This window comes from Eublepharis macularius, chromosome 15 (genome assembly GCF_028583425.1).
Source record: "Eublepharis macularius isolate TG4126 chromosome 15, MPM_Emac_v1.0, whole genome shotgun sequence".
Lineage (NCBI taxonomy): Eukaryota > Metazoa > Chordata > Lepidosauria > Squamata > Eublepharidae > Eublepharis > Eublepharis macularius.
In genome coordinates, this window is record NC_072804.1 from 30499142 (window position 1) to 30524665 (window position 25524).

Below are 25524 nucleotides of genomic sequence, written 5' to 3' on the forward strand. Positions count from 1 at the left end.
CTCTCTTTGGAGAGCAGACGATGTAGTGCAGTGGAGATTAACCACCGGTGTCAGTAATTCAGGCATCGTAGGGTTGCCAACTCAGGGTTGAGCTAGTCCTGGAGATGAGGCTGGAACCTGGAGACAGCGGGCTTGAAGAGGGAGGGGCCGCAGCAGGGATGCGATGCCAGAGACTCTCCATTCGTAATAAATTGCTGAATCGATTTTGTGGTACATTTTTCTGGCTCACATGAGAAATGTATTACATTTTTATCGGCTGATGTTTTTCCTCATTACTTTCAAAGTGGCTATTTTTATTATTTATAAAGAAATTGGTCCCTAATAATCCTGGAAGAATTTTAACCAAATTGTAATTTCATGTCATTACGTGTTTTTTGTATTTCTTTTACCATCTTAGTTTTAATTTATCAAGTTTTATTTTGTTATGTAAATATGTTTTAACCTTTTGCTGTGGTACGCTATTTTATGTTCATGTATATGTTGGATTATTATGGCCTATGGCTACAACAATAAACCTATCTATCATAGACTTCATTCTTCAAAGCTGACATTTCCTCCAGGGGAACTGATCTCTGTCATCCAGAGATCTATTGTAATTCCAGATCTCCCTGCCCTACCTGGAGAGTACCAATTTGTGGGAGGACTGTCCAAGATGAGCAAGAGCATATGCAAGCCAATATTGGCCTAGTTGGCATCCTAATGCAAAACACTCTACGTAATTCCTCTTATTTGGACCAACCAAAGTGACACAGAATAGCGTGCAAACTTTCAAGTTCTACAGAGCTTAAGGGCGGATGTTACAAAATTGAAAAGAATGAGTTGGGGGAGAAAAAGATGTTTCAGGATATTCTGTACCAGTGGACAGTGGTGCAAGACAAGTATATGTTGATTTTGGTGTCAGGGAATGCCACCTTAATCCCTGTGAGCAAAAAAACAAATGGGGTCTTCTCCATTGGGCAAGCAAGACAGAAAAGCCAGGCATCAAACTTCACCTCTGACAGCTGCCATGGGGGTGGGACTTAGCAAATCATTCTGAAGCCTGAAGATGGGATTTTTGGTTGGGCGGGGGGGGGGGGGTAGGTTATCCTCAGCCTTTTTCCTGTCAGGAGTATTCAAGGCAGAATGTGGTACATACACATAATACAAACCCCTCAATACATGAAAAGCAGTCACTCAAATCAAAATCAATAAAACTCGTAGCAGCATACTGTTTATTTAAAAAGTCCCCTATTTATTTCCTTATACTCAAAGCAGCTGACAAAGTAAGTTGCCAACAAAACACAGTATGTCAAGATTAAAAACCCACAAGATTAAAAATTTCAAATCTAAGTTTAAGCAGGCATAAATTCATAAGCCCTCCATAGCTTGGTTATATTTAGCAAAGAGAGGGAGGGGGCTGCCCTACACCTCTGGGGAACGGGTTCGATGCTACAACTTCCTTCTGATAAGCGGAAACCCACGACAACCTTCTAAGCCTTCCTTCAAGACAGAAAGACTTTTTCTGCTGGAGATGACTTAGTCTGATGGAGAAAAATAGCATGGTTAAGAGGAATTTTCTTAATTTCTCTTAACCATTTTTTCCCTGAAATCCAACGTTTCTTTTTTCTTTACTCTTTTTAGGAATTTGGAGTCAGTTTCCAACAAAATCATTTTGATCATATTAAAATTCAAAGAGGGGACGGCAGGAAGGGAGTTTCTGCAAAATTCCAGAATTTCACCCTGCAGGCGCTCAGAGACAGGCAATGTCTTCGCAAACCTCCTACTAGAACACCACCTGGTGGCGAGTAACAGAAAACAACTGCAAGGGCTGGAGTTACAAAATGATCAAAAAGAAACCCTTTTTGTAAAAGGGGTAGGAGGAGAGGAGAACTGAATTGCTATATCTAAAAACATAATTTTGGGGAAAAAATTCCCGTCCCCGTAACAATGCTATAAAAATCTTTTTTTGTTGAAGGAAATCCATTCTTTGTTGCAGGAAAACTTCGTGGAAGGTCATAGAAACCAAGCCTAGGTTATCCCAGGATGAGAGCTAACAGCTGAAACAGTATGCGCCAACTCTCATCTCATTGTGCAGGGTGGATCTGTCAGTGAGGAGCCACTGGCTTGCTGGTCCCGAGCAGGTTCAGATGGGAGAGAAGGTGGTCCTTCGTGAAATCTAAGTGGGTGGGTTCCCACTTTAATGGGAACCTGGTATTTCCCATGTACCATCACCATGTTGGACACCTGTCTGTGCCAGACCATCCTGTGTCTGCCTTCTTCTCCAGCACTTTCTCCGAGCAACAATGGCAGCAGAAATACTCCAAGGTAGCCACCCTATTCTGGGGAACATAGCCGTGCCTGTTTCTAGCATTCTAGGCTCTCCTATAAGTACAAAGATAAAGGTCAGCAAGCCCTGAGTGTACCAAAAAGCGGCAGCTGGAACAAATCTAAACCCTTTTTAATTTTATACAGTGCATCCTGGATTTTCTTCATCAGGGAATTGCATTGCACAACCCAAAGCCCCAAATCCTATTCTGGAGCCACTCTGAAGCAAAAGGTTAGCATTGTGGTGAGGGAAGCTCAAATGAAGACACACCCCATTTGCTTTGCATGCATCCCCAAATCATAGATCTCTGGGGATTGTGGTTCCAATCTGTCCAGTTACCTTCAGCCTCAGACTTTGTCTCCCTCTCCTACCTGCAAAGGAAAGCATTCAGAGGCTTGCCTCTTCTGAACAAACAGGAGAAGGGGCGTTTCCTTGGCCTTGAACACCTCCAACTCAAGGTTAGGGTAGCAAGGCTGTGATCTGGTAGAGATGGCTTGATACCTTGCCACCTGGAGGGAGAAGCATATGCGGCCATGGAAGCCACGAACTGAGCAGGCCACTAAAGCCATGATTTAGCTGCAGAAAAACTGCTTGACATCCTTGGCTCAAAGATTGACCTCTCCCATAACAGATGGAAAATCAAGGAGAGCCAGTTACAAATGCTTGATACCCTCAAGAAAGGGTTTTGTGGGTACGAGGGATGCAATCGGGGATGTAAAAGCCAATATGCAGCATAATAGGGTCTACAGCACATCCACGCTTTTCATTGCTTTTCCAGGAATTTTGCCACATTGCAAAGAAGTATTTCTCAGACAGCAAGCTAATTTAATCAAGATACTATAAGTAACATTTTACATTAGAGCTGTAGTTGCTATTTTTCCACAGAAACCTTGCGTACACTCAAGACTCAATCTGCCAAACAAGTTGGATCTGGAAATTTACGCATTTCCCCATAAAGAAACTGCAAAGGGAAAGGCCCCTGCAGGCTCACAATCAGAAGTCAAAATTGAACTTCTCGACTATGCAACTATGCTTGGCGAACTACTGTCCTTCTGAACATCTGACAAATTCTACCTTTGCACCAAAGGTTGCTGAACATTTAAAAATGCCCCTCGGAAAGAAACAGGTTTCATAATTTGTGATCTATGTACAGTCAGGATGGCTTTGTGGCTGTCCTTGGCTTGCAAACGTTCAAGCCTAGACGGCAGTTCCTCTTTCCAAGTTCTGTTTGATCTCTGCTGTGTATTTGCCATAGAACCTTTCAGCTTTCTTATTGAACTTGGCGTTCCTCTCATTAATGTAGTCGATATCTGCGTCATCGTTGTAAGAACGCCTCCGGCTGTACTTCTCACGTTTTTGGATTCTGGAAGAGAAATCAGGTGAATTGAGGCTTGATATCCAAAACTTTTCCTGCCTGTGTTTGCTTACATAAATAAGATTATGCATTCATTTAAGGCAGGGATTTGGATCCTGCAGTGGACTCTTCTAATGGAGAAAGACTCCTTCCAGACTCTAGTGAACAACGAGCAGAAGGAAATAACTGGATCCAGCCCAATGTCTACATAATACTGGTGGGCGGCCATCAAGTTTGCATTATCTGCAAGGACTATCAGCCTGCCAGACTGCAGCATCAGCTAATGGGCAGATGCTTCTGAAATACTGTTGCTTGGTCCACAAGCTGTTCAACAGTAATGGAGTTGGAGAGAAAGCTATATTTGGGTCTCCACCTGCTTTTGAACACTCTAAATTGAACTGCTGGCTCTTCTTGTCACCAGCCCCGAAACAAGAGAGTCAGTGTTCAACTCAGCACCCTCAGGAGCAGTCAGAAACCCAAAGCTGGAACTGAAGCTGAAAAATTTGTCTTTGTTTTGGGAGAGCATGAAGAAAATGGATGGGTGGCGGTGGCAGAAAAGTCCATTATCAGATCTATGCAGAGCTCTCTCCCACTGCTCCTCCCCCCCCTTTGTGGGAATTTAGCAAGTGTTTTCATTTCAGTCATGAAAGAGTTAAACTGTTTGTGTTACCTACTTAATTAGTAAGCATACTTTGAATGTAACCATTAGAGCTTCGAGTAAGATTCCCGCCATAGAAAGGGGAGTCACTAAGCATAATGAAGTAAGACTAGGATTTTCTATTGGGCAGTTAGTTTATTGGGGGCAATTAATTGATGCTATATACTGAAGTTTTATTGCTCTTTGTTCACTTCTTCTTCCACTTCTACTTCACTTCATCTTGACTCTAAGTCACTTATCTAGCAAGATGTAGTCATCTTAGCAATTTATTATTTTCTCCAAATGTAATCCTAATTTTTATCCTTTAGTATTTTTACAGAGCTACACTGGAGTGTGTGTGTGTGTCAATCTATTCTCATTACTTCCAATGCGCAATCTTTGCACAAACTCTGCTATATTTTCCTACACCCCTCCCTAGCCAGTTCAATTTTTTCACATCTCTACTGTGTAAGTAAAAAAGAAGTCGCAATGCTGAAATTCAGAAGTCACTAGGAGTGTTTGCTACTTACTGTTTTTCGAGATCCGCGACCATTTTATCAACCCCTTCTTTACAAGGCACGTGAGTTCCATGGAGAAGGCTATTTGATGTGGGATAAAACTCTTCACCACTAGAGGGGGTGGGGGGGAAAGGTCAGTGAGTGACATTTCAATATGGGAAATTAGAATGATGCTTTGGTTCAAGTCAGTTTTGAAGGACTCTTTGCTGGGAACATAGGACTGCTGTCAAGGCAAGCAGACAGACGTGTGTTCCAATACACGGAATGGTGCATCGTTCAGAGTAATCAGATACTGCACTGCAAGTGAAACAATTGCACTTGTAACTTACACAGCCTGTATTATAAATCTGTCTGCAATCTCGCTTCATTTTCTCTTTTCAAACAGAGCTGCAGCTAAACTGAAATTCCACCAACACGGTCACAGACTTACCCCATATGCCATGTATGGCTGAATGCAGAACCCATTCCATTGTGCACACAGAACACTGAACTTGCCCAGCTGAGACTGGCCTAGGAAGTTATCCTTGGTTCACTTTTGCAACATATAAAAGGAAGTGCCCTGCGAACCCTACAAGCCCACTTAATGCTTAACAGAAAATACATTTTAACAAATGGGTTTCTGCTTTTGTCTCAGGGAGGTTCAGTCTCCCTAGGGAATCTCCCCTTTTATAGACTTCAGAGGGAAAGAACCACAGAACCCTGAAACGCCACTCTGGTCATCCTTCTAGGATCTACAGACCACATACAACTGTGGTTCTCCAGAAGGGGCTCCGGCAACCGGCTTATAGTGACCGGAGCTTTGTGGAATAAAAAGTATGAAACTGTAGTTCAGGTCCACACACTGCGAATTAGCCTCCATCTCGAGAAGCCTCCTGGGCTACCAAAAGACAACTCTCGGCACCCACAAAGAATACACTTTAAACCCTCCTAGCACTGCTGCCCCCAGTTTTTCTTTCACTCAATCACCGTATGGTAGCAGTGGTCATCTTACAGCGGAGAGGGAGATGCAGACTGCTGGACAGTGAGCTGCAATAAATACTTATGGGTTGTTGCGGCTCTCCCTTCTGACAGCAGCTTTTCCAGTCACCTGGAGGCTTCCCAACACATGGAAGGGATTCACAGGCAACCAGGAGAAGTGGCCCACAGGTACAAGATGGAGAAGATGGACCAAACAAAAGCCAGACATACCTTTCTTCTCTTAGCTTTACGTACTCTTCCAAGTCAGGTCTGATCTGCTTGGTCAATCTCTGATACTGACGCAACTGAGCAGCGGCATAATCTATTGAGCAAAGAAAACAGCTGTTGAACAGGAAGCCTCCCTCAGATAAACTCATGTTAAAACTTGTGTTTTAATTGCATTCATGGACTGAGCTGACGAGGGCAAATTCTTACCTGAAAATCCAAGATCTGGATTTTTCTTTTTCCTTTTCCTCTCAAATCGTTCTGCATCCTCTGCACTGATTTCTAACAGTTTCACTCTTTCGTAATCTTCTCCTTTTGCTGCACACTCCTAGAATAGGAGGTTTTAGGGGCGTTGAGGCACAACGGTACAATCTGCATCACAGAAAACCTTTCCAAGAAGAAGTGTGTCTATCTCAAAATATAACTAAGGGCCAAACTACACCTTGCATGGGAGAGCAGTGATCTTTTTTAAAAAACAGTATTTCCATTTTTTAATATTTAAAAGTAGCATGGAGGGAATTAGGGAGCAAACCAGACCAAGACGGAAGTGGTGGGAAAAATGGATAATGATACTGAGAGACAGTGTTGCATAGAGGTTAGAGTGCTGGACTAAGACTGAATCCCTGTTCTGCCACAGAATCTTGCTGGATGACCTTGAGCCAGTCACACAGCCTCAGCCTAACCTACCGTACAGGGTTTTGCAAGAACAAATGGAGGAGACAATGTAACAAACTACACTGGTTCTCCATTAGGGAAATAAGTGGATTACAAATGAAGTAATATAATATGGATATCTGATCTTGTGCTATATCGAGACAAGTAGCAGCTCTGATGTGTGGGGAGGGGGAACAGTGAGAGAGGGAAGGGGTAAACCCCCAGCCTGCATCCCTGACCCAAATCTTTCCCCCTGCAGCTTTTCCAAGAACACACTGGGCAATCTGATCACAAACTTTGCAACACAACTGGTTGTTATGCCCAGAGGCTCCAAAAATATGTACTACAGCTTACAAAGCGATGCACATTTTTCTCTTTTAATATGTACAAGCTTTGTTTGACATCGCAGGAGATCCTACCTTGGGCGATATAGCATAAGTTACACCAAATCTATTCATGACTATAATTAAGCAATAGAGATCAAGGTTATTTTGAACATTCATTTCTCGCTGTGATATTATTCTATTGAATTGCAAAGGCTTGCCCCTTCAAATATGGAATAAAATACAAATCTATGCCGTCATGTTGCTTTTAAACTCCTAATAGGGAGGTAATATTAACCTAATTTACAGGGTGCTGGGAATTACAGAGACAGCTTGCTTTCAGCATTTGACGAAGCGTATTTGGACACCAGCCTCACTGAATAAAGGGAGATTTACTTTCCAGGAAAGCAGCCTAGGATAAGGCCATAAGAGACTAAATGTTGCATCTGCAGAAACTTCTTGTTGGCCAATGGGAAAAGCACACGATGATGGGGGGGTAACTTGGGTGCACAGTCTGCTTTGGGGCACCGCTGGGATGGAATCTTGGGACAGAGCCGAGACTGCATCATTCCAACTGGCACAGACTGATCATGTATGCGAATGTTACCTTTTTCTTTTCCTCCACCTTCAACTCCCATTCTAAACGGGCCTTTTTAGCTTCCCAGTTTGCTGGCAACTTCAGCCTTTTATCCTCCTCCACAACTTCCTGGTGATTTAACTTGCGAGCTTCATTCTAAAATGCAAGCACGTACAGAAAGACCTTGTTAGCCTGCCCATTATCAGCAATGGGCTAATTTGGACTGCAGAAATGAAAAGGGGAAGAGCAGCACCTAGTTACTTACAGAGAGGGAATGAATCATACACAATTCATTACTGAAGCTTGGAGTAAATGCAGATGTGGTGTTGTAGGGATGCTGGTCCCTCTCACCCCTTTGCACTGCAGGATAAATTTGGGACTTATAGAATTTCTTCATTATGCTATGTATCAGAGTTTAGGGCAAAATGCTTCAATACTTGATAGTCGTTATAACTTGGTTAAGCCTACTGATTAATGGGACCTTCAAAAGGGTTTTTTTTGGGGGGGGGGGGTTAAGGAAAAAGTGAAACTTACACATAGAGTCACACTTTCAGTTTACCAGAGCTCTTGGTATAACCTCAATTTGTCAACTCTGGCCCCATGATTTCATTTTGATTGTTGAAATTATCAGGACAGCCACGAAAGGGAATTTCAGCCCCCTTCCATCACCGGTGCTTTGCTGTTCTGCAACAGCAGGCACATTACTAGATATGTATCAAATTACATGAGACATTTGGCACTCGACCAGAGAGAGAGGTCCCCAACCTTTTTGAGCCTATAGGCACCTTTGGAATTTTGAGAGGAGGTGATGAATGCCACACTACCCCCAAATGGCTGCCATGGGAGGCAGAGCCAAGCCCAAAATAGATGCCACAGGAGGTGAAGCCAAACAGAATACTTCCCTCCTCACACCTCCTGGGAAGAAAGAAAGCCTGAAGCAGGGAATGGAACCACACATTGACTAAGGAAAGCCCAGGTGTTTACCACTCCTTATTCTCCAGTGGAAAACCCTATCATTTGAATGAGGGCAGATAATAAGAAGCACTGCCTTACAATGGCCCCATCCGCATTCTGAAAAGCTTGGGGGGCACCAAGGGAAGTACTGATGGGTGCCCTGGTGCCTGTGGGCACCATGTTGGAGAACCCCACACTAGGCTAATGAAGCATTTTAGAATCTTAAAATCAAGCACTTTATTTTCTTTCTTTTTTTGAGTCATGGGGGTAGCAAAAAGCCCTGATTTGGCCAAAGTGTAAAACCCAACTAGCAAGAACGGTCCACAACTGGAAGCATCCATCCCACTATAGGAGAGCTTACCCTCTTCAAATGAAGTTCTCTGAATTTCCTAAGCCGCTCCTCTCTCTTCTGTGCAGCTACATCTTCTGCTGCAATGCAAGCAGGATCTTCTGAATTGTCGGTGGAGACCTGGAATTCAACTACAGATGTTAGGGGGAAAATCTGCTTTGAAGTTACATATTAAAGTATAGTTATAGAAGTAGCAGTTCCACTCCCAAGCCCTTTGACCATCTAGTTTCAGAAATCTAAGCACTATTAAATACACTCCCTCTCAAATGATTTAGGGTAGAGCTGCTCAAATTTTAATGAATCTCCCTATCCAAGAAAATAAGTTTTCCAGGCCAGTTTGGTGTAGTGGTTAAGAGCGCGGGACTCTAATCTGGAGAGCCAGGTTTGATTCCCCACTCCTCCACTTGAAGCCAGCTGGGTGACCTTGGACTAGTCACAGTTTTCTGGAGCTCTCTCAGCCTCACCCACCTCACAGGGTGTTTCGTTGTGGGGATAATAATGGCATAGTTTGTAAACTGCTCTGAGTGGGCATTACGTTGTCCTGAAGGGCAGTATATAAATGAATGTTAATATTATTATTCTTAAACTGTAAAAAGAGAGACAGTTCAGTAGTGAGTTATTTGCTTCTCACTAACTCCAGTGGCAAGCAGACCAAAGGGCCACATATGATCAAAGTGCTAGTTATTTATGGTACCCACAGGAAAAACTAGACACCAGTGGGACAGGGAGTCAAAAGTTGACCAATGAATCCACCTATCATTGCCAAGGCAAATCAACAGATAGACTGCTTGAGATGTAGTTTTCCCCAGTCACAATCTCCCTAATGTCTACAATACACACCTCTTTCAACAACTCGCAATGACTGACAGCTGCACACAAAACAAAGCCAACATTTTTGGGAGCCCAAGCTACAACACAGTATTTCCTACAACTCTTAAGCCATTTCCTGCCTTATTCTTCCATGCCATACCAATTACTAGGATAGCTTACTCTTTGTTTTTTGATATAGTAGCGTTCTCTACTTCCCTGAACAGCTCTTCACCATCAATTCACTCTTTAGGTAAACAACCACAACACTTCACAGCCCAGCCTGTTTTAACTACTCTTATATCCCACCTTTTCAACTTTCTACCATCCTATGTTAAGCTAATCTTTAATTATGTTATGATTGCTTGCCACTTCCCCCTCCCCAACTTCACCCACACCTTCTTGCTGTTCTTAGCCAAGGCGCCTCTGTCATCAATCTTATTTTCCCAATGGGGGAGGCATGAGGATATATACTGCAAGCGCCAGAGGGGAATTCTAGGATAAACAAAAGAAAATTGGAAAGCACACGGGATGGGAAGAAGCTAATACAGTACTGCTCTGGGGAGATGCAGACATTAGACAACTGGACTAGTTTTAATTGGCCCAGCTTCTGTCACTAACACCAGGAACTGTCATCTGAGACAACTGTTTATTGGACAATTCATTCCCTATAGCGTAGTATAGTGGTTAGAGTACTGGACTAAGACTGAGGAAACTCAGGTTCAACCCGCTCCACAGGAACATAAGGAGCAGATAATCTCTCTCAGCCTAACCTAACTCACAAGTTTGTTGTGAGGATCCAATAGACAAAGGCACACCCACAGGCCATCCTGGGTGGAGGAGAAAATAAAAGCATGATAAATACAAATAAAAATAACCAATTCATTAGGTATGGGTAGAAGAAAAGGAAAGAAAAACCTAGGTCACCATCTCACAGTTTGCACCTCCTGTTATCCTAAACAATCCACTCCAAGCCCCTTCTCTGAAGATTTAACCAGCACAGTGCAGCAGCCAGTTTCAGATTTGGATCTGGGAAAACCACGGTCAGTCTGTCACAGAAGTTCACTGGTTGACTTTGGATCATCAGTTCTGTCTCAGAGTAGCCCGCCTCACAGGGTTGCTGCTTTGAGAATAAAACCTGAGCCAGTGAAAACAAGGCTGGAAGCCAAAGTCAGGCATAAATTACCCCTGCAAAGAGAGCAGCCCTATGAGACTGCTGGAATGGAAGCCAAAAGGGGGCTCAGGGGCACTTAAAAAAGGCTGAGGGACAGTTTATGGCAGAAACTTTCACAAGGTGCAGCCCTTTTCTTCTGAGTCGTGAAGTGACAGCCCCCCTCCCCACTCTGAAAGATTATCCGATCTTTCAAACCTTTGATTTCTAACTAAGTGCTTTAAATTTCCCCCCCTCCCACTGCGAGACTGAATTGGCCTTTTATGTCATGCACCTTCGATGGGCTCGACTCGAGTTCGCTCACACCCAATAACACGGAAGCCACCCAGGAAGTCCCATAAAAAGAACATTTTTAAAGAAACGAAGAAAATGTCTAGGAAGCGCCTTCCGGGCGCCCACGCCGCCTCCCCTTCACCATCCCCAAAGAAGGGGCGCCGCTCACCCCAACCGCCGCCATCTCGTCCGTTGTTTTCACCAACGCTCCTTCCGCTTCCACCCTCTCTGCGACCTCACAAAAGGAGCCGAGGAGGCGGGGAATAATTGGGCGAGAGCATGCGCTATAGAGCTCCGTGTCGCTCGTGACTGTCGCGCTGCAGCGGCACCTTGCGACGGGGAGAGGAATTGCAGTCTTGGGATGGCTGGAGGAGGAAGTAAAGGGTTGCCAGCTCCAGTTTGGGAAAATGGGGGTTGGGGGGGAATGGAGCATGGAGAGGGTGGGGTTTGGTTTCGGTGTCCTCCCCCTCTTGCAGTAGACTAGGGTAGATCCATTAGGGTAAGTGCTCTTCCTGAACTGGAGCGGCATATTTCCATTATAGTAAAGAGTCCAGTAGTACCTTTAAGACTAACCAACTTATTTGTAGCATAAGCTTTCGAGAACCACAGTTAATTCACTGATGACATTATAGCTGTTCTCCCTGCCCCCCCTCCCCCCTGTGGAAAGATCATGTTGCATGTTGGGCATGGTGTGGTAGTGGTTAAAATGACAGACGAAGATCTGGGAGGAGATCTACGTTCAAATACCAACTCTACTTTTGAAATTTGCGGGGTGACACTCAGTCTACCCTACCCCACAGGGCTGTTGTGAGAATAAAATGGAGGACAAGAAAACCATGTAAGGAGCTTTGGGGCCCTACTAGGGAGAAAGGTGAAGTATACAGTCAGCAAGTAAGTAAGCAATTTTGAAGTGCTTAAAGGAGACTGGGTTAAGCAGCCTAACAGTTAGAGACTGTCTCAGAGACTGCAAGTTTGATCTTATGTCATGGCTTTCTTTTCATGAACAAATTGTGAAGATGTCAAAGGAAAACTAACTCCCAAACCTGCAGAAATAAAAAATAATCTGCTCAAAATTTATCACCCGTTTAAAATTCTTCCTTCCCTTTGCATCAGCTTTTCAGCTATACTCGCATGTGAACAGAGGATGGCAGTATAACTCTAAATATTTGCCAACAGAACTAACACAAGATTGAGTATAATTTTCCCATCAAATTTACCAGAAGTTTTAAAAGAATTAACATAGTGTTGCTAAAAATGGATGTTGCTCTGAACATGTGCAATACTCTCTCCTCAGCCAGCTCATGTTTAAACAAAAGCATCTATGGACAGGTTCTCTGAGCGTGTGCAGAGTGTGTTTTCCCTTTGAGAAAACACACACTCATAATCATTCTCATTTCGGAAAACACAGAGTGGATGGACCAGAGCAAATAGACCCCTCGGGGCTTTGAAGACTCCTCACTCGGGGGTGAGGGCCAGGAGCCCCCATCCAAGCCCCTTCTATTCTGTCATCAGAGGCATGGTATGTTTTAATTGCTGTTTTTACTTTGTAAACCGCCTTGTGTGCTATTAAGCAGAAAGGCAGCTAATAAGTATTTCAGATTAATAAATAAATACATCTGCAGTGTAGAAGAAACCAAGGTGTACATTGTGGTTGGAAATGGACCTGCCAGAAACACTTTAAAAGAAGAAAAGTTTATTACAAACAGACTGTAGGGAGAGAAGTTCCGGCAAACGACGCATCTACATGCGCTCCCTAGTCCAGGTGATTTGTGGTTTTAGCCTGGGTTGCCACCAATATGTGGATGACACCTATCTCTGTCTGTTGATAGATGGCCAGCTGGATGTTGTGCCAGATGCCTTGGCCAAAAGTCTGGATGCTGTGGCAGTAGGGCTGAGGCAGAGCTGCCTGAAATTGATTCCCCTGAAGACGGAGATCCTGCATCTGGGTTGTGGGATGGTAAAGAGCCCAGGCATGTACTTGGATGCCGTACTTTCAATGGAGGCCCAGGTAACTGCCATTGCCCGGTCGACCTTCTTTTGTCTTCGGCAGGCCAGGGAACGGGTGCCCTGTTTCTTGTCCCAGGATCTGGCCTTGGTGACCCATGCTATGGTCACCTCCAGATTAGACTACTGCAACTCACTTTACGCTGGGCTGCCCTTAGGCTTGATCCAGAAGCTACAGCTGGTCCAGAATGCAGCAACAGGTTCCTTATGGGGACTCCATTGAGGACACATATTCATCCAGTGCTGTGCCAGGTGCACTGGCTCCCAGTTGAATTCCAGATCCAGTTCAAGGTGTTGGGTCTGATATTCAAAGCTCTTAACAAACTGGGGCCAGCATACCGAGGGGAGCGTCTCTCCCATTATGTCCCCCACAGGGCCTTGTGCTCTGCAGATAAGCAATTACTGGTGTTCCCTGGCCTGAGGGACGTTCGCCTGGCCTCAGCCAGGGCAAGGGCCTCTTCGGCTCTGGCCTGGTGGAACACACTTCCATTAGAGATTTGGGCCCTGCGGGATCTGTTGCAGTTCCACAGGGCCTGTAAGATGGAGATGTTCCACCAGGACTTTGGTTGAGGGCCGGCGTCCTGTCCCCCCCCTTTTTGACCACCACGCCCCATTTTTCTCCTCGCTCTTAGTGCCATGCCACAGCTGAATTTGTAGAACCTTTTTACAGTGGCCTATGTAATTGTCGACAATGTGTGAAACTGGATTACTGTGATTTGCAACTCCTTTTTATAGTTTTATGTGTTTTAACTTTGTATTTATTGTTTTTGATGTTGTTAGCCTCCCTGAGCCCATTCATGGGGACGGCGAGTTACAAATCTAATAAAATAAAAATAAAGAAATAAAATAAATATTTCAGAATCCTCTGCCAGGAATACTGAATGAGACCAGTATTTGTATCATTTCTGGAGCAATACAAAGATAGCTATTCCTACGTGGTCAGTTAAAGGGGAGAAATTAGATAACATTTACAGAAGAATACAAAAGAGAATGTTCGTCAGTATATAGTGTAAGCAGTTTTAGGTGGGTAGCCATGTTGGTCTGCAGTAGAACTGTAGGATCTGAGTCTGTTGGCACCTTAGAGATCAACAAGATTTTCAGGGTGTAGGCTTTTTTTAATCGGACCACCTCTCTCTCTATGTTCCTCCACGGCAGCTTCACTCATCTGAACAGGGTCTCCTGCAGGTGCCCATCTGCACATGGGTGTAATCAACTGTTGCCTGTACGCAGGCTTTCTCTATGGTGCCTCCTGCCATATGGAACGGCCTGCCTGAGGAAGTCAGGAGAGCCCCCATTCTCTTGGCCTTCCACAAACAATGCAAAATTGAATGATTCAAAAGGGATTTTTCCTCAGATAGGAGGGCTGTATTGTAGGGAGATGAATTGAAAGAGATGCTTCACTAACAATTTCGGGACTGTAGACTTCACTACTATGTTGCCGTACATATTATCTGTTGCTTTAAGTAGGTACTCCAATTTACTACCTGTTGTTTTAAGTATGACCCTATTGGTTAGTTCTGTGTTGTCTAATGTCAATCCTAGAATTGCTTATGCTCTGTTTCAGCATTTCTTCAACTTTGTATAGGATTTTTGCTAATGTTATGTCTTTGTAAACTGGCATTTATTTATCCTATGGTATTGTTTATTGAAATATCCTTGATATTGACTGTACTAAACTCATACTATGTAATCCGCCTTGAGTCTCAGTGAGAAAGGCAGGCTATAAATGACATAAATAAATAAAGTCCTCTTTTTCTGAACGACATGTCAAAGATAAACAGAACGTAAACCCCAAAAGCTTTCTAAGATGATGACGATGTCACAACCAACATGAGCAACATGGTCACTTGTACCCAGGGGTCATTTCGTACAAAAAGAGCTAGAGGAACTCATTAGCATAACTCATTATGCCACACCCCTTGACATCACTGGAAATGTGTCATTAGCATAACTGATTTGCATATGCCACACCCCCTGACATCACCTATCCTGGTTGTTTTGGACCCAATCCTGGCCATTCAGGGCCGAAATTGGGCCCAAAGTGGCAAAAAGGGGCTGAAAATGGCTGAAAAGGGGCCCAAAATGGTCAGGATTGGGCTGCTGCTGAGTGGGAGAGAGATCCACCACCCGTCAGAGGCCTGATCCGGGCCGTTTCGGCCCCAATCCAGGCCACAACGGGCCCCAAATGGCTGAGAGTCAGGTGGGTGGGGCCACCTGACATGTGACCTCTTTGGGGAACTGCTGGAACTGTGTTCCAGCACATTCCCCCTCGAAATGAGCCCTGCAGGTAATGCTTTTGAATTCTCCAGAACTCTTCCATAGGCTAGACTTTCAAATACAAAATAGAAGAGGAGGTGAGGAAGACGGCTGTCCTTTGTAATTCCAAAAGGTGAATACCATTTTTTCCTCTCTTGCTCACAGGGCTGCCAATCTCCTGGTGGTGGGGGGATGCCATGTCCCCAGACCAAGACCTCACTGCCACTCAGCTGGCCAGCAGGAGAAGAAATGGGGGGGGGGGGTTACTGGTCATTGCAGGGCCTTTCCAGGTGACATGATGTGATGCAATGATGTCACTTCCTGTACACACAGAAGTGACATCTACGTTGTTGGACAAGGACCTGGTATTTGGACAAAAAACAGAGATTTTGCCCAAATACTGTTGTGGTTCTGGCTTGGTGGTGATGTGATGACATCACTACCAGAAGTCCAGCAAGTGGATGTGTGCGTAAGTCTCCCCCACCCCCCTTGTCTGCCCCTGCTAGTTGCCAGGGTGACCTGGCAACTCTTCTTGCTAAAAAGGACTATAGAGCAACCTACATTAAAGGCCCACCGACCTGGATAGCCCAGGTAAGCCTGATCTCATCAGATCTCAGAAGCTAAGCAGGGTCGGCCTTGGTTAGTAATTGGATGGGAGACCTCCAGCAAACACCAGGGTTGCAGAGGCAGGGAATGGCAAACCACCTCTGTTAGTCTCTTGCTGTGAAAACCTCACCGGGGTCGCCATAAGTCAGCTTTGACTTGAGGGCACTCTCCACCACCACATCAAAGGCACCAGTGTATGGTCTACTTGCCCTGACATTCAGCACAGAGATGCTGGAGAGAGAAGGCCTCAAAAATCAGGCCCTTGAAATATCTTTTTCTCCCCCTCCTCCTCCTGTTGTTGTTTTTACATCTTTCCTGAAGAAGAGTTCTGGTGAACTCAAAAGCTTGCACACCCTTTTGTGTCATTGTAGCCATTCCCAATAAAGGTCTGACATGGATTGTGGGAGGAGATCCTACTCACAGATCTCTCCCGTCATGTCTGATTTGGCCTTTTCTTTGGGGACTTGCGGTAGAGGAAGGGGCGGAGAAGAGAAGGGCTTTTGATTGTTTTCACTGAGTTCTACAGAACTTTGGGTAGCAAAAAAGATGTCCAGTTGGCTAGGCAGAATAAGGATCATATTTCCTTGGAGTCGATACGTCTTTAAATCATATTCTGACTTGTTCCCCCACCCCATCCCCACTCCCCCTGTTGTTTGGTGTCCTTTTGGGTTGCAATTCTAATCATTCAAAGCACAGACACATAATCGTTTGGCCTGGGAGCAGAAAGTACCTGAGTAATGGGCTGACCAGGAATTAACCTGGTTACAGTGGTACTCTGTTGAAAATGAGAGAGTGCTGAAGGGGCCCAATCAATTCCTTCACAGCCAAATGACTGCAGGGCTGGCTTTGAATTTCAGCTAAATGGTCAAAAGACCCTTAAAACAATGATCTTAATTGCATTATATTAAAGGCCCCTGATCAGATAGTTCACATGATGGTAATCTGTCGAATGGGATTGTGGATTGCAAGAAGAACGAAAGATGACATCCCAGCCAGGGGTCAGTTATGCCTTGCATGTGAAACGGCTAGAGATCTCTTTTCTGATCAGAATTCATCCCAGCCACACACAGAAGGGGTAAGTTTGTTGAAATACATAACATTTATATAGTACTTGCAGAGTTCACATACATAAATTAGTAGTCCTAAAAACAGCCTTGTAAAGTAGGCCACTATTCTTATCCATGTATTGCAATTGGAGGTGGGGGACTGAGACAGTGTTGTTAAGAGGAATTAGATCCAGAGGAGTTAGCCGTGTTAGTCTGTAGTAGCAAAATAGTAAAGAGTCCAGTAGCACCTTTAAAACTAACCAACTTTACTGTAGCATAAGCTTTCGAGAACCACAGTTCATACATCTCACAAAGAGAGCTGTGGTTCTTGAAAGCTTATGCTACAGTAAAGTTGGTTAGTCTTAAAGGTGCTACTGGACTCTTTACTATTTTGTTAAGAGGAACTCTCTCCATTTCTTTTTAACTAGTTTCTCCCTGAAATCCAATAATCTCTCTTTTTTTCTCTTTTTAGAAATTTGGAGGCTGTTTCAAATCCATTCTGTTTTGATCAAAAGAGAAATTTGAAGAGAGGAGGGGCAGAAAGGGAAGTTCTACAAAATTTTAGAATGCCACTCTGCAGATGCTCAGAGGAAGGCAATAAGAACATAAGAAGAGTCCTGCTAGATGACCCCAGTACTCCATCGAGTGCAGCATCCTGTCTCACTCAGAGGCCAACCAGTTACTCTGTAGGGCCAACCACTGGCATAGAGGACAAGGCCTTCCTCTGATGTTGCCTCCTAGGACTGGAATTCAGAGATTTCTTGCCTTTGAATGCAGAACTTCCCTTTAGACAATGCCTCCCCAAACCGTTCCACCCTCTTGCTAAAGCACCTGCGGTATGTAACATTTTTTTAAAAAGACCCCTCCCCTTGCCAGGGCTGACGTTAAAAAAGGATGCACAGAGGTCTAATAGAAAATTACAAAGAGAAATAAAAGAGAAATTCTTCTTTTGAAAGAGAAAAAGGGAACCAATGGCTGTATATACAATATGTGAAACTGGGAAGAAGAAATCCCATTCCCCATAACACTGCTAAAAGGAGAGGCTTGCCCAAGGCTGTCTGGTCAGTTTATGGTGGAATCAAGAATTGAACCTGGGGCCTTCTAGACAGCAGCTCATTCTGCCAGCCGATGTGTTATATGGCTTGGTGGTCCAGTCATCCCACAGAAACCTTGAGGCTTTGCATAGGAGCAGGGCTTTTTTTCTGGGAAAAGAGGTGGTGGAACTCAGTGGTGGAACTCAGGACCGCACAATGACGTCACTTTGGGTCAGCTGGAACAAGGGGGGAGTTTTTTAAAGTTTAGATTGCCCTTGGTGAAAATGGTCACATGGGAGGTGGCCCCACCCCCTGATCTCCAGAAAGAGGAGATCTAAACTCCCCTCTGACTGGAGATCAGGGGGCGGGGCCACCGGCCATGTGACCATTTTCAAGAGGTGCCGGAACTCCGTTCCACCGCGTTCCAGATGAAGAAAAGCCCTGCATAGGAGTATTCACATACAAAGCTTTGTCAAGCAATGACTTGCATGTGTAAATCAGCTGCCCCAGGCAGGAATTTCATCATCACCCAGTATCAATTCCAACTAGGGCTGGCAACAGGCCAGGAGAAAAAAAACTGTCCCATCTCTTTCAACCGAGGCTCAGTGTGTGGAAATGGGCAGTCAAAGCTTTTCAGGACATGGAGGTCAATCACATCAGACTTGTCAAAAGGGTCAGCTACGGAGACATTTGCAAAACTGGCAACCTGGATTGAAACAGAGAGGTAATAGTGTCAAGGCTTTTGCTGCCAAGGAAGCCTGCATCACCTTCAAGATGGGCACATTTTTCTCCCAGCACCAGTTTCTATGTAATATGACTTTGGATTTGATGTATGGGATTATCTGATAAAGCACCTTCTGTCTTAAAACACCTTCTGCTAAAACAAAATGCATTGATCTGCCAGACTCTCGCTTCGAAATGGCTGTGGATACTCTCTGAAGGACAGTATGTGTGTGATTGAACACAGTTTACTGACTCATCTTCACAACAGGCTTCTGGTTCATGTGCTTTACGTATGTGCTGTAGGAAGTAGACATAGCCAGGTAAATTGTGTCTGTTTGCTGCCTTCCAGTGAACAGTTAAGACAGCCAGCCAGGGGCAATTTGCGGTACTTTGTTGCCTCAACCAAGGTGCTTGGCTTGGACACTCCTGGTGGGGACACAGTCTCAGGATGCGATGCCAATTACCTCTTTTGTTGCCGATGGCTGGCAATTAGGTAAACTGCATTATACTGAGTCAGACCTTTGGCCTAACAAGGTCAAGTCTTGCTTACTCTGACTGGCAGTGGCTCTCCAGGGTCTCAGGTCTATATCTTTTACATCACCTGATCCTTTTCACTTGAGATGCTGAGAAATTGAAACGGGGACCTTTTGCATGCAAAGCAGATATTCTACCATTGGGCCGTGGCTCCTTCTTAGCTGCCCTCTGCTAATTCAGAAGAACTGTGGCCTGTTAAGGACAACTTTGTCCACTCGGACTGGCAGTAGATTTCTAGAGTCACAGGTCTATGTCTTTCAAATCACTTCCTACCTAATCCCTTTCACTGCTACCAGGGATTGAACCTGGGTTCTTTTGAGTGCAAAGCAGATGTTCTGTCACTGACCCACAATCTTTTCCTAAAGCTAGTACAGGTTGGCTTGGCTGGGGAATCTTTCTTTCTTTCTTTCTTTCTTTCTTTCTTTCTTTCTTTCTTTCTTTCTTTCTTTCTTTCTTTCTTTCTTTCTTTCTTTCTTTCTTTCTTTCTTTCTTTCTTTCTTTCTTATTCCTTTTTCTTCAAAAAGAAAAAAAACAATAAATATTTGCTCAACCCCTGCCCCCCCCTGCTCACCCTGCTTATTGCTGATAAATTATTATAGTGTTTTCTTGCAACTTTGCTGAGAGATGCCTTTAAGTGGGTTGAGAATGGGGATTTTGCTTTCCAGTACCACTAGTCATCTTCTGGTTGATAAAACTCTTTTCCTTTTTAAAAGCCGGAACCTTGCCGAGTTTCCTGCAGAAGAGGGGCTCAAGTCATTAACTGTGAATTTAAAATGAAGCAGATTTACAGTATATATCACAGAAATATAGGATGTCGGTAGCTGTCAGCAGGGGTTGAAAAGTCCATCTTTTCTCTCTCTTCTCTTGGCTCGTCTCACTTTAGGACTGGGCAAAAAGAACAACACCAAGAGCCAGTCCCTTAAACCCCTGGGTTCTGTTTTCATTTGAAGTCATCCATATATCCAAGAGGTTTTTTTTCTTCTGGGTCAGTCTTTAGTTTGGTATCTCTTAACAAGTTTTGGACCATTTCAAATGAATTTCGTGCCAATGCATGACATAAATTCTTATGCTTGCAATGGAACGCCCCTAAAATGAGCAAAATAATAATTAAGTCAAGCATATTATTATTATTATTATTATTATTATTATTTGAAATCATCTTGAATAGGACACCAATGAAACTCCCAGAAGTCCTTCATTGCTGTCAGAATCCAGTGGTGGTGGAATGCAATGAAAATGCTGCCTGTTCGCTCAAGTTACAGAAGTAGGGAAAGAACTTAGGTCATCAAGTGACTTTGGGGCAGAGGCAAACCTTTAAACAGATGTGTGGTTTGTTCTCTCCACTAGATGTGTTTTAAGACCATGACATAGGGCGTGGTAGTTTAATGCTTTCTCCATTGCCACTCTCCTAACTATGGCCATTCTATATGCCTCACTTGGGCAAAAATACAGGTCATATACAAAGTGCCTATATGTTTACCCCAAAGACACAAAGACCACCCCAAGGAGCTGTATTACACATTAGGAGAATGCTGGGGAAAGGTCAAAACCCCTCCACTCATGCCGCCATCATGATCTGGATCAGGTCCCTATGCAGGTGTTAGTCACAAAGGAATAGCACTTGGAAGGTCCAAGGGACAAGAGCAGTAGCTCAGTGGCAGAGCATCTCCTTTGTGTGCAGAAGACCCCGGGTTCAATCCCGTACACCCACAGTTACCAAAAAAAGGCAGTGGGTGGTGTGAAAGACCTCCATGTGAGGCCCTGGAGAGATGCTGCCAGTCTGAGTAGGCAATACTGACCTTGGTAGATCAAGTGACCCAGCTAGGAAGGGCCATGGCTCAATGGTAGAACATCTGCTTTGCGTACAGAAGGTCCCAGATTCAGTCTCCAGCATCTCCAACTGAAAGGCTTAGGTAGTTGGTGATGCGAAGGATCCTGGAGAGCTGCTGCTAGTTAGAGCAGAGAAGACTCAACTTGATACACCAGTGGGCTGACTTAGTATATGAATATGTTGGTTTTTTCCCCCCAAAACACAGAACTCCCATCATCTAGTTCTATTTGGCACTGAGCATCCGGATGGAAAAAGATACGGCTGCCACACTTTTTTCTTCTGCTTCCTGGCGCGTTTACTTGTATGCTGTATGAGATGGACCAAAGGCAGTTCTCACATTCAGAAATCCACGTCGTCGTCTCCCCCCCCCCCCGGTGCATGAGCACAAAGTGGTTGGCTGTATGAACTGGCCCTTTGATGTGAATTACCTCATTGCTGCCCCGGTGTGCTTGTGAGCCCTGGGAATGGTTGCACACAGCCCCTCCAGCCCCCTCCTCAACTGGGGGCATTGTGTCACAGGAAATGAACAAAAGGGGAACACACTCTCCAGGCACTCAGTGAAGGATAATGTAATGCTTCCCTCGGATCAATGCGGATTTGGGTTTGTGAGTTATTAGGACAAGGTCATAAACAACCTTGGCAACCACAAAAGTAAAAGAAAATAATAAAGCTTTGTTTATCTCCTGACTTGCTTTTTGAACTTTTTTCAAAAACAAACAAACGATCCTTAAAGCCAAACGGTGTCTTGTGAAGCAGGGCCACACCCTTCTGAGACCATTAATGTCAAGAGACTTAGAAGGGTGACACTCTGCTTAGGAAACCACTGGAAGGCACCTTCAGGCATCTATTACATCTCGCATAGAGGGTGCGTCCTCCGGTGTGAAAACAGAGCTAGCAACAGACAAACAAGCCAGGATGGTCTGGAACTTGGACAAGCTTTGATGCCTTTTCCCCCAATCAGCTTAATTTAAGCAAAATCCCACCCAGCTCAGATGGAATGCCAAATTGACAATGGTTCATTTGGGGAGCTCTGAGTAGGCAGATTTAGCTTGGCTCCATTTCTAGAGCACTTTCACAGTCCTTGGAAGTTGCAATTGTCTGTGTACATTTTTGAGTCAACAGCAATGTGATCTTGATTTCAGGCAAAACAAGTAAAAGAAGAAAACCCCATCCCAGGGAAATTGTTGTGAGCACAAGTTCATTGTCAACATTCCAAAACTTTCCTGTTGCTTACAGAGCAGAATGGTGTAATCTATGTGCCCCTAATATCAATCATGAAAGAAGTTGAGCCCCATTGTGTTCAGTGGGATTTACTGCTGAGTAAAGTTACACAAGATTTTAGAAATGGAAAAGAGGGAACCCCATAGATAATTCTACAAACAGTTCCAGTGAAAGGGAAAAGCCTTTTGCTGGACTTCTTATAAAGTTAGACTGATACTTTAAGCTTCTTGTGAATTGTAGGAAAAATGTTTTGACTCCTCCGTAATTGTTTTTTGATCCTCTGTACCAGTCTGTTCAGACCCACATTCATCACTCAGAGAACTGGAAAATCAAGGCTAGGAGGTGGATCCTAAATCTAACTTTTTTACATCCTGTTCTAACTGGCTGCAGTGGAGTACTGGGCAATTTCTGGAGAAAACTAGATTGGGAGTTGAAATTAACCAGTGATTGGTAGGAGGCTACTGCAGTAAGGAGCAGCAAAGAGCATCTCTTGGATAGCAGAAGACGAACCGTTTGTAGGCAACTGATCAAAGCCAGGAATTTCAGAACCTGGGAGAGCTCCTTGGGGATGGCAGGAGTTGCTCAATGAAGTGTGCAGCCCAATCAAAGCCTTGTATCTCCAAGCCAGCTCTGTTGCCTCCCATAGCTCCACTGCCTTCAAAGAACGGAAAGGGCTGGTGTCCTGGCTTGTAGCTGCGGAGCCAGCTGGGTTCAAACAGTACCATTTGCTTTTACCAACAGGGACACAGGAGGGAGAAAAGCCTTGTGGCTGATGGGCAGACTCCCCACCTGATAAATCTGAGCTGCGTCACAAGTTCAGAGTCTGGTAATGCAGTTCCCTCTTGTCCCTCAGAGTGAGATCTGTCAAGAGATTTGACCCTTAGACTATGTTTTCGTTGGCTTCATGGGATGTAAATCTCTTAGGGTAGATAATCCAGCCTGACAGATATTGTAACATAGGTCAACATTGGATGTGGTGGGTCTGGATTTCAACTCTCAGCATCTTGTTTTTCACAGGCTGATACGGCTTCTCCTCCACAATCCCATCCACTGATTACACTTTCCAGGTGGTCTGTAATGTCAGTGGGGGAGAGGCAGTGGCTCCGTGGTAGAACATTTGCTTTGCATGTAGAAAGCCCCAGATTCCATCTCTGGCATTTCTGGGTGAAAATTTTCAGGTAGTAATGGATGTGGTGCTGCCAGTCTGAGTGAACAATACAGACCTTGATAGATAACGATCTGACTTGGTATAAGACCAACTTCATGTTCACAAGGAGGGTCCATGGCTTGTGATAGGGCTTATGCTTTGTATGCACAAAATGTCAGGTTCAATCTCCACCGTCTCTACTTAAAAGGATTAGGTAGTAGGTAATATGAAAACCTCTGCCAGTCAGACTAGACAATAATGACCTTGATAGACCAGTGGTGTGACTGGGTAAAGGGCAGTTTCACATGTTCATGTGTTCAGTTCTGCTGTGCAAAAAAAAAAAAGGTCAGGCATGAAAACATAAGAAAAAAATAGCTATCTGTGCAAAGCAGGGCTTTTTTTCAGCAGGAACGGAGTTCTGGCACCTCGCGGAGGGCAATCTAAACTCCCCTCTGTCTGGAGAGCAGGGGACGGGGCCACCAGCCATGTAACCATTTTTGCCAAGGGTGATTTAAACTTTAAAAAACTTCCAGCTGACCCAAAGTGATGTCATTGTGTGGTCCTGGGAGCATGCGCGCACTTTGCACACATGCATGTGGTACCAAGGGTACTACCTCCCAGCAAGTGTTTCCCCCTGTGCTGGCAACCCACTGAGTTCCACCACCTCTTTTTCCAGACAAAAAGCCCTGGTGCAAAGTAAACTATTCTGAACACAATCTTATAGTATAGCCCCACCTTTGGGGCTGTATATTCCAGAAACTGATGGAAATCATCTGATATATAACTCTAACGTGTCACCAGAGAGGAAGCCTCATATTCTTCTGGAACAGTCCTCTTGGCCTGTTCTAATGATAGACAGCAAGGTGCTGAGCTTTGGTTTCCCTACGCAGACACACTCAGGATTTGCCCCACCGGCCCCTTTCTTGAAAGTATGACCGCATTGCTTACTTTCCAGGCTAGGGGCAACAGAGCTTTCACTAAAATTATAGAGATAGAGGGGAAGAAGCAAAAACAAGCATTTTAGTTGCCACAAAATGACTTTTTTTCTTTTTTAAAGAAATGCTCGTCTTGCACTTATGTCTCGCCGATGTCTGCGTCGACAACACACTTTAGTTGTCAATAAATATTAAAAGACAGCTGGGTGCTGGCAAGTAGCTTATATGAAACTTCTTTAACAGAAAAAGTGCATTGATTGTGAATGATCGTTTTTTGCCAAAAGAGGACAGACTGAACACCTGGCCCAGGTACCTGTAATACAACAGTTGTTTCTGGGGGCTAGGTAAAAGGTGGCCTCACACTTTGGTGCAGGAGAGTTGAGCAACCAGGAATATCAGGAATAAATCATAGAAACGTTTCAATTTATTACTTCTATTTAGTGCATTATAATCTTGCCTTCACATCAACCCTGTGAGCTAGGTTAGGATGAGATAAAGTTAATTGTCCAAGAACACACCGTAAGGTTCTGTGGCAGAATGGAAATTCAAACCTGCATCTTCCAGGTCATCTTCCAGCACTGTAACTACTACGTCTCGCTGGCTGATTCACTAGCATCAGGAAATGGAATTGTACACCACCACTGGGTGAATCAGTATGACCTGAAATGACCAAGAGCCGTGTGGCACTTTAAAGACTAATTAATTAATTCTGACATTCAGCTGGCCTATTTATAAATTTAAAGCTACAAGGAGCAGAAGGGATGGATGTCTGTGTGTGTGCCATTACAAATTAAGATCAGATGGCCCAGTTTCTCAGGACAAGGTGCATGACATTGCATTGTGCAATGCAGATAAAAACAAGATCGAGACAGTAGAGGATTCAAGCAGTGTGGGCATAGATCAGTTTGGTGTAGAGAGCCAGTTTGATGTAGTGGTTAAGAGCAGCGGGACTCTAATCTGGAGAATGGGGTTTGATCCCCCACTCCTCTGCTTGAAGCCAGCTGGGTGACCTTGGGTCAGTCACAGCTTTTCCAGAGCTCTCTCAGCCCCACCCACCTCACAGGGTGTTTGTTGTGGGGATAA

General features: G+C 44.4%; 1 protein-coding gene across 1 annotated transcript; it reads right to left on the reverse strand.

Annotated features, from left to right (window-relative positions):
- Nucleotides 1-1194: 1194 nt before the first annotated feature.
- On the reverse strand, nucleotides 1195-11352 carry SYF2 (SYF2 pre-mRNA splicing factor). The gene is made up of 7 exons (XM_054999886.1): nucleotides 11274-11352; nucleotides 8866-8973; nucleotides 7581-7706; nucleotides 6207-6324; nucleotides 6003-6093; nucleotides 4827-4925; nucleotides 1195-3668 (listed from the first exon to the last, which is right to left on the reverse strand). Exons 1-7 carry the CDS (start codon nucleotides 11286-11288, stop codon nucleotides 3503-3505), a joined length of 723 nt encoding a protein of 240 aa, XP_054855861.1. The 5' UTR covers nucleotides 11289-11352; the 3' UTR covers nucleotides 1195-3502.
- Nucleotides 11353-25524: the final 14172 nt, after the last annotated feature.

What these genes read in the sequence shown, in the direction of transcription:
- SYF2 (XM_054999886.1), bottom strand. An exon ending in GAGAACTTCATTTGAAGAGG is followed by an intron (nt 7,707 to 8,865) that starts GTAAGCTCTCCT and finishes CTTGCATTTTAG; the next exon opens with AATGAAGCTCGCAAGTTAAA. An exon ending in AGGTGGAGGAAAAGAAAAAG is followed by an intron (nt 6,325 to 7,580) that starts GTAACATTCGCA and finishes CTCCTATTCTAG; the next exon opens with GAGTGTGCAGCAAAAGGAGA.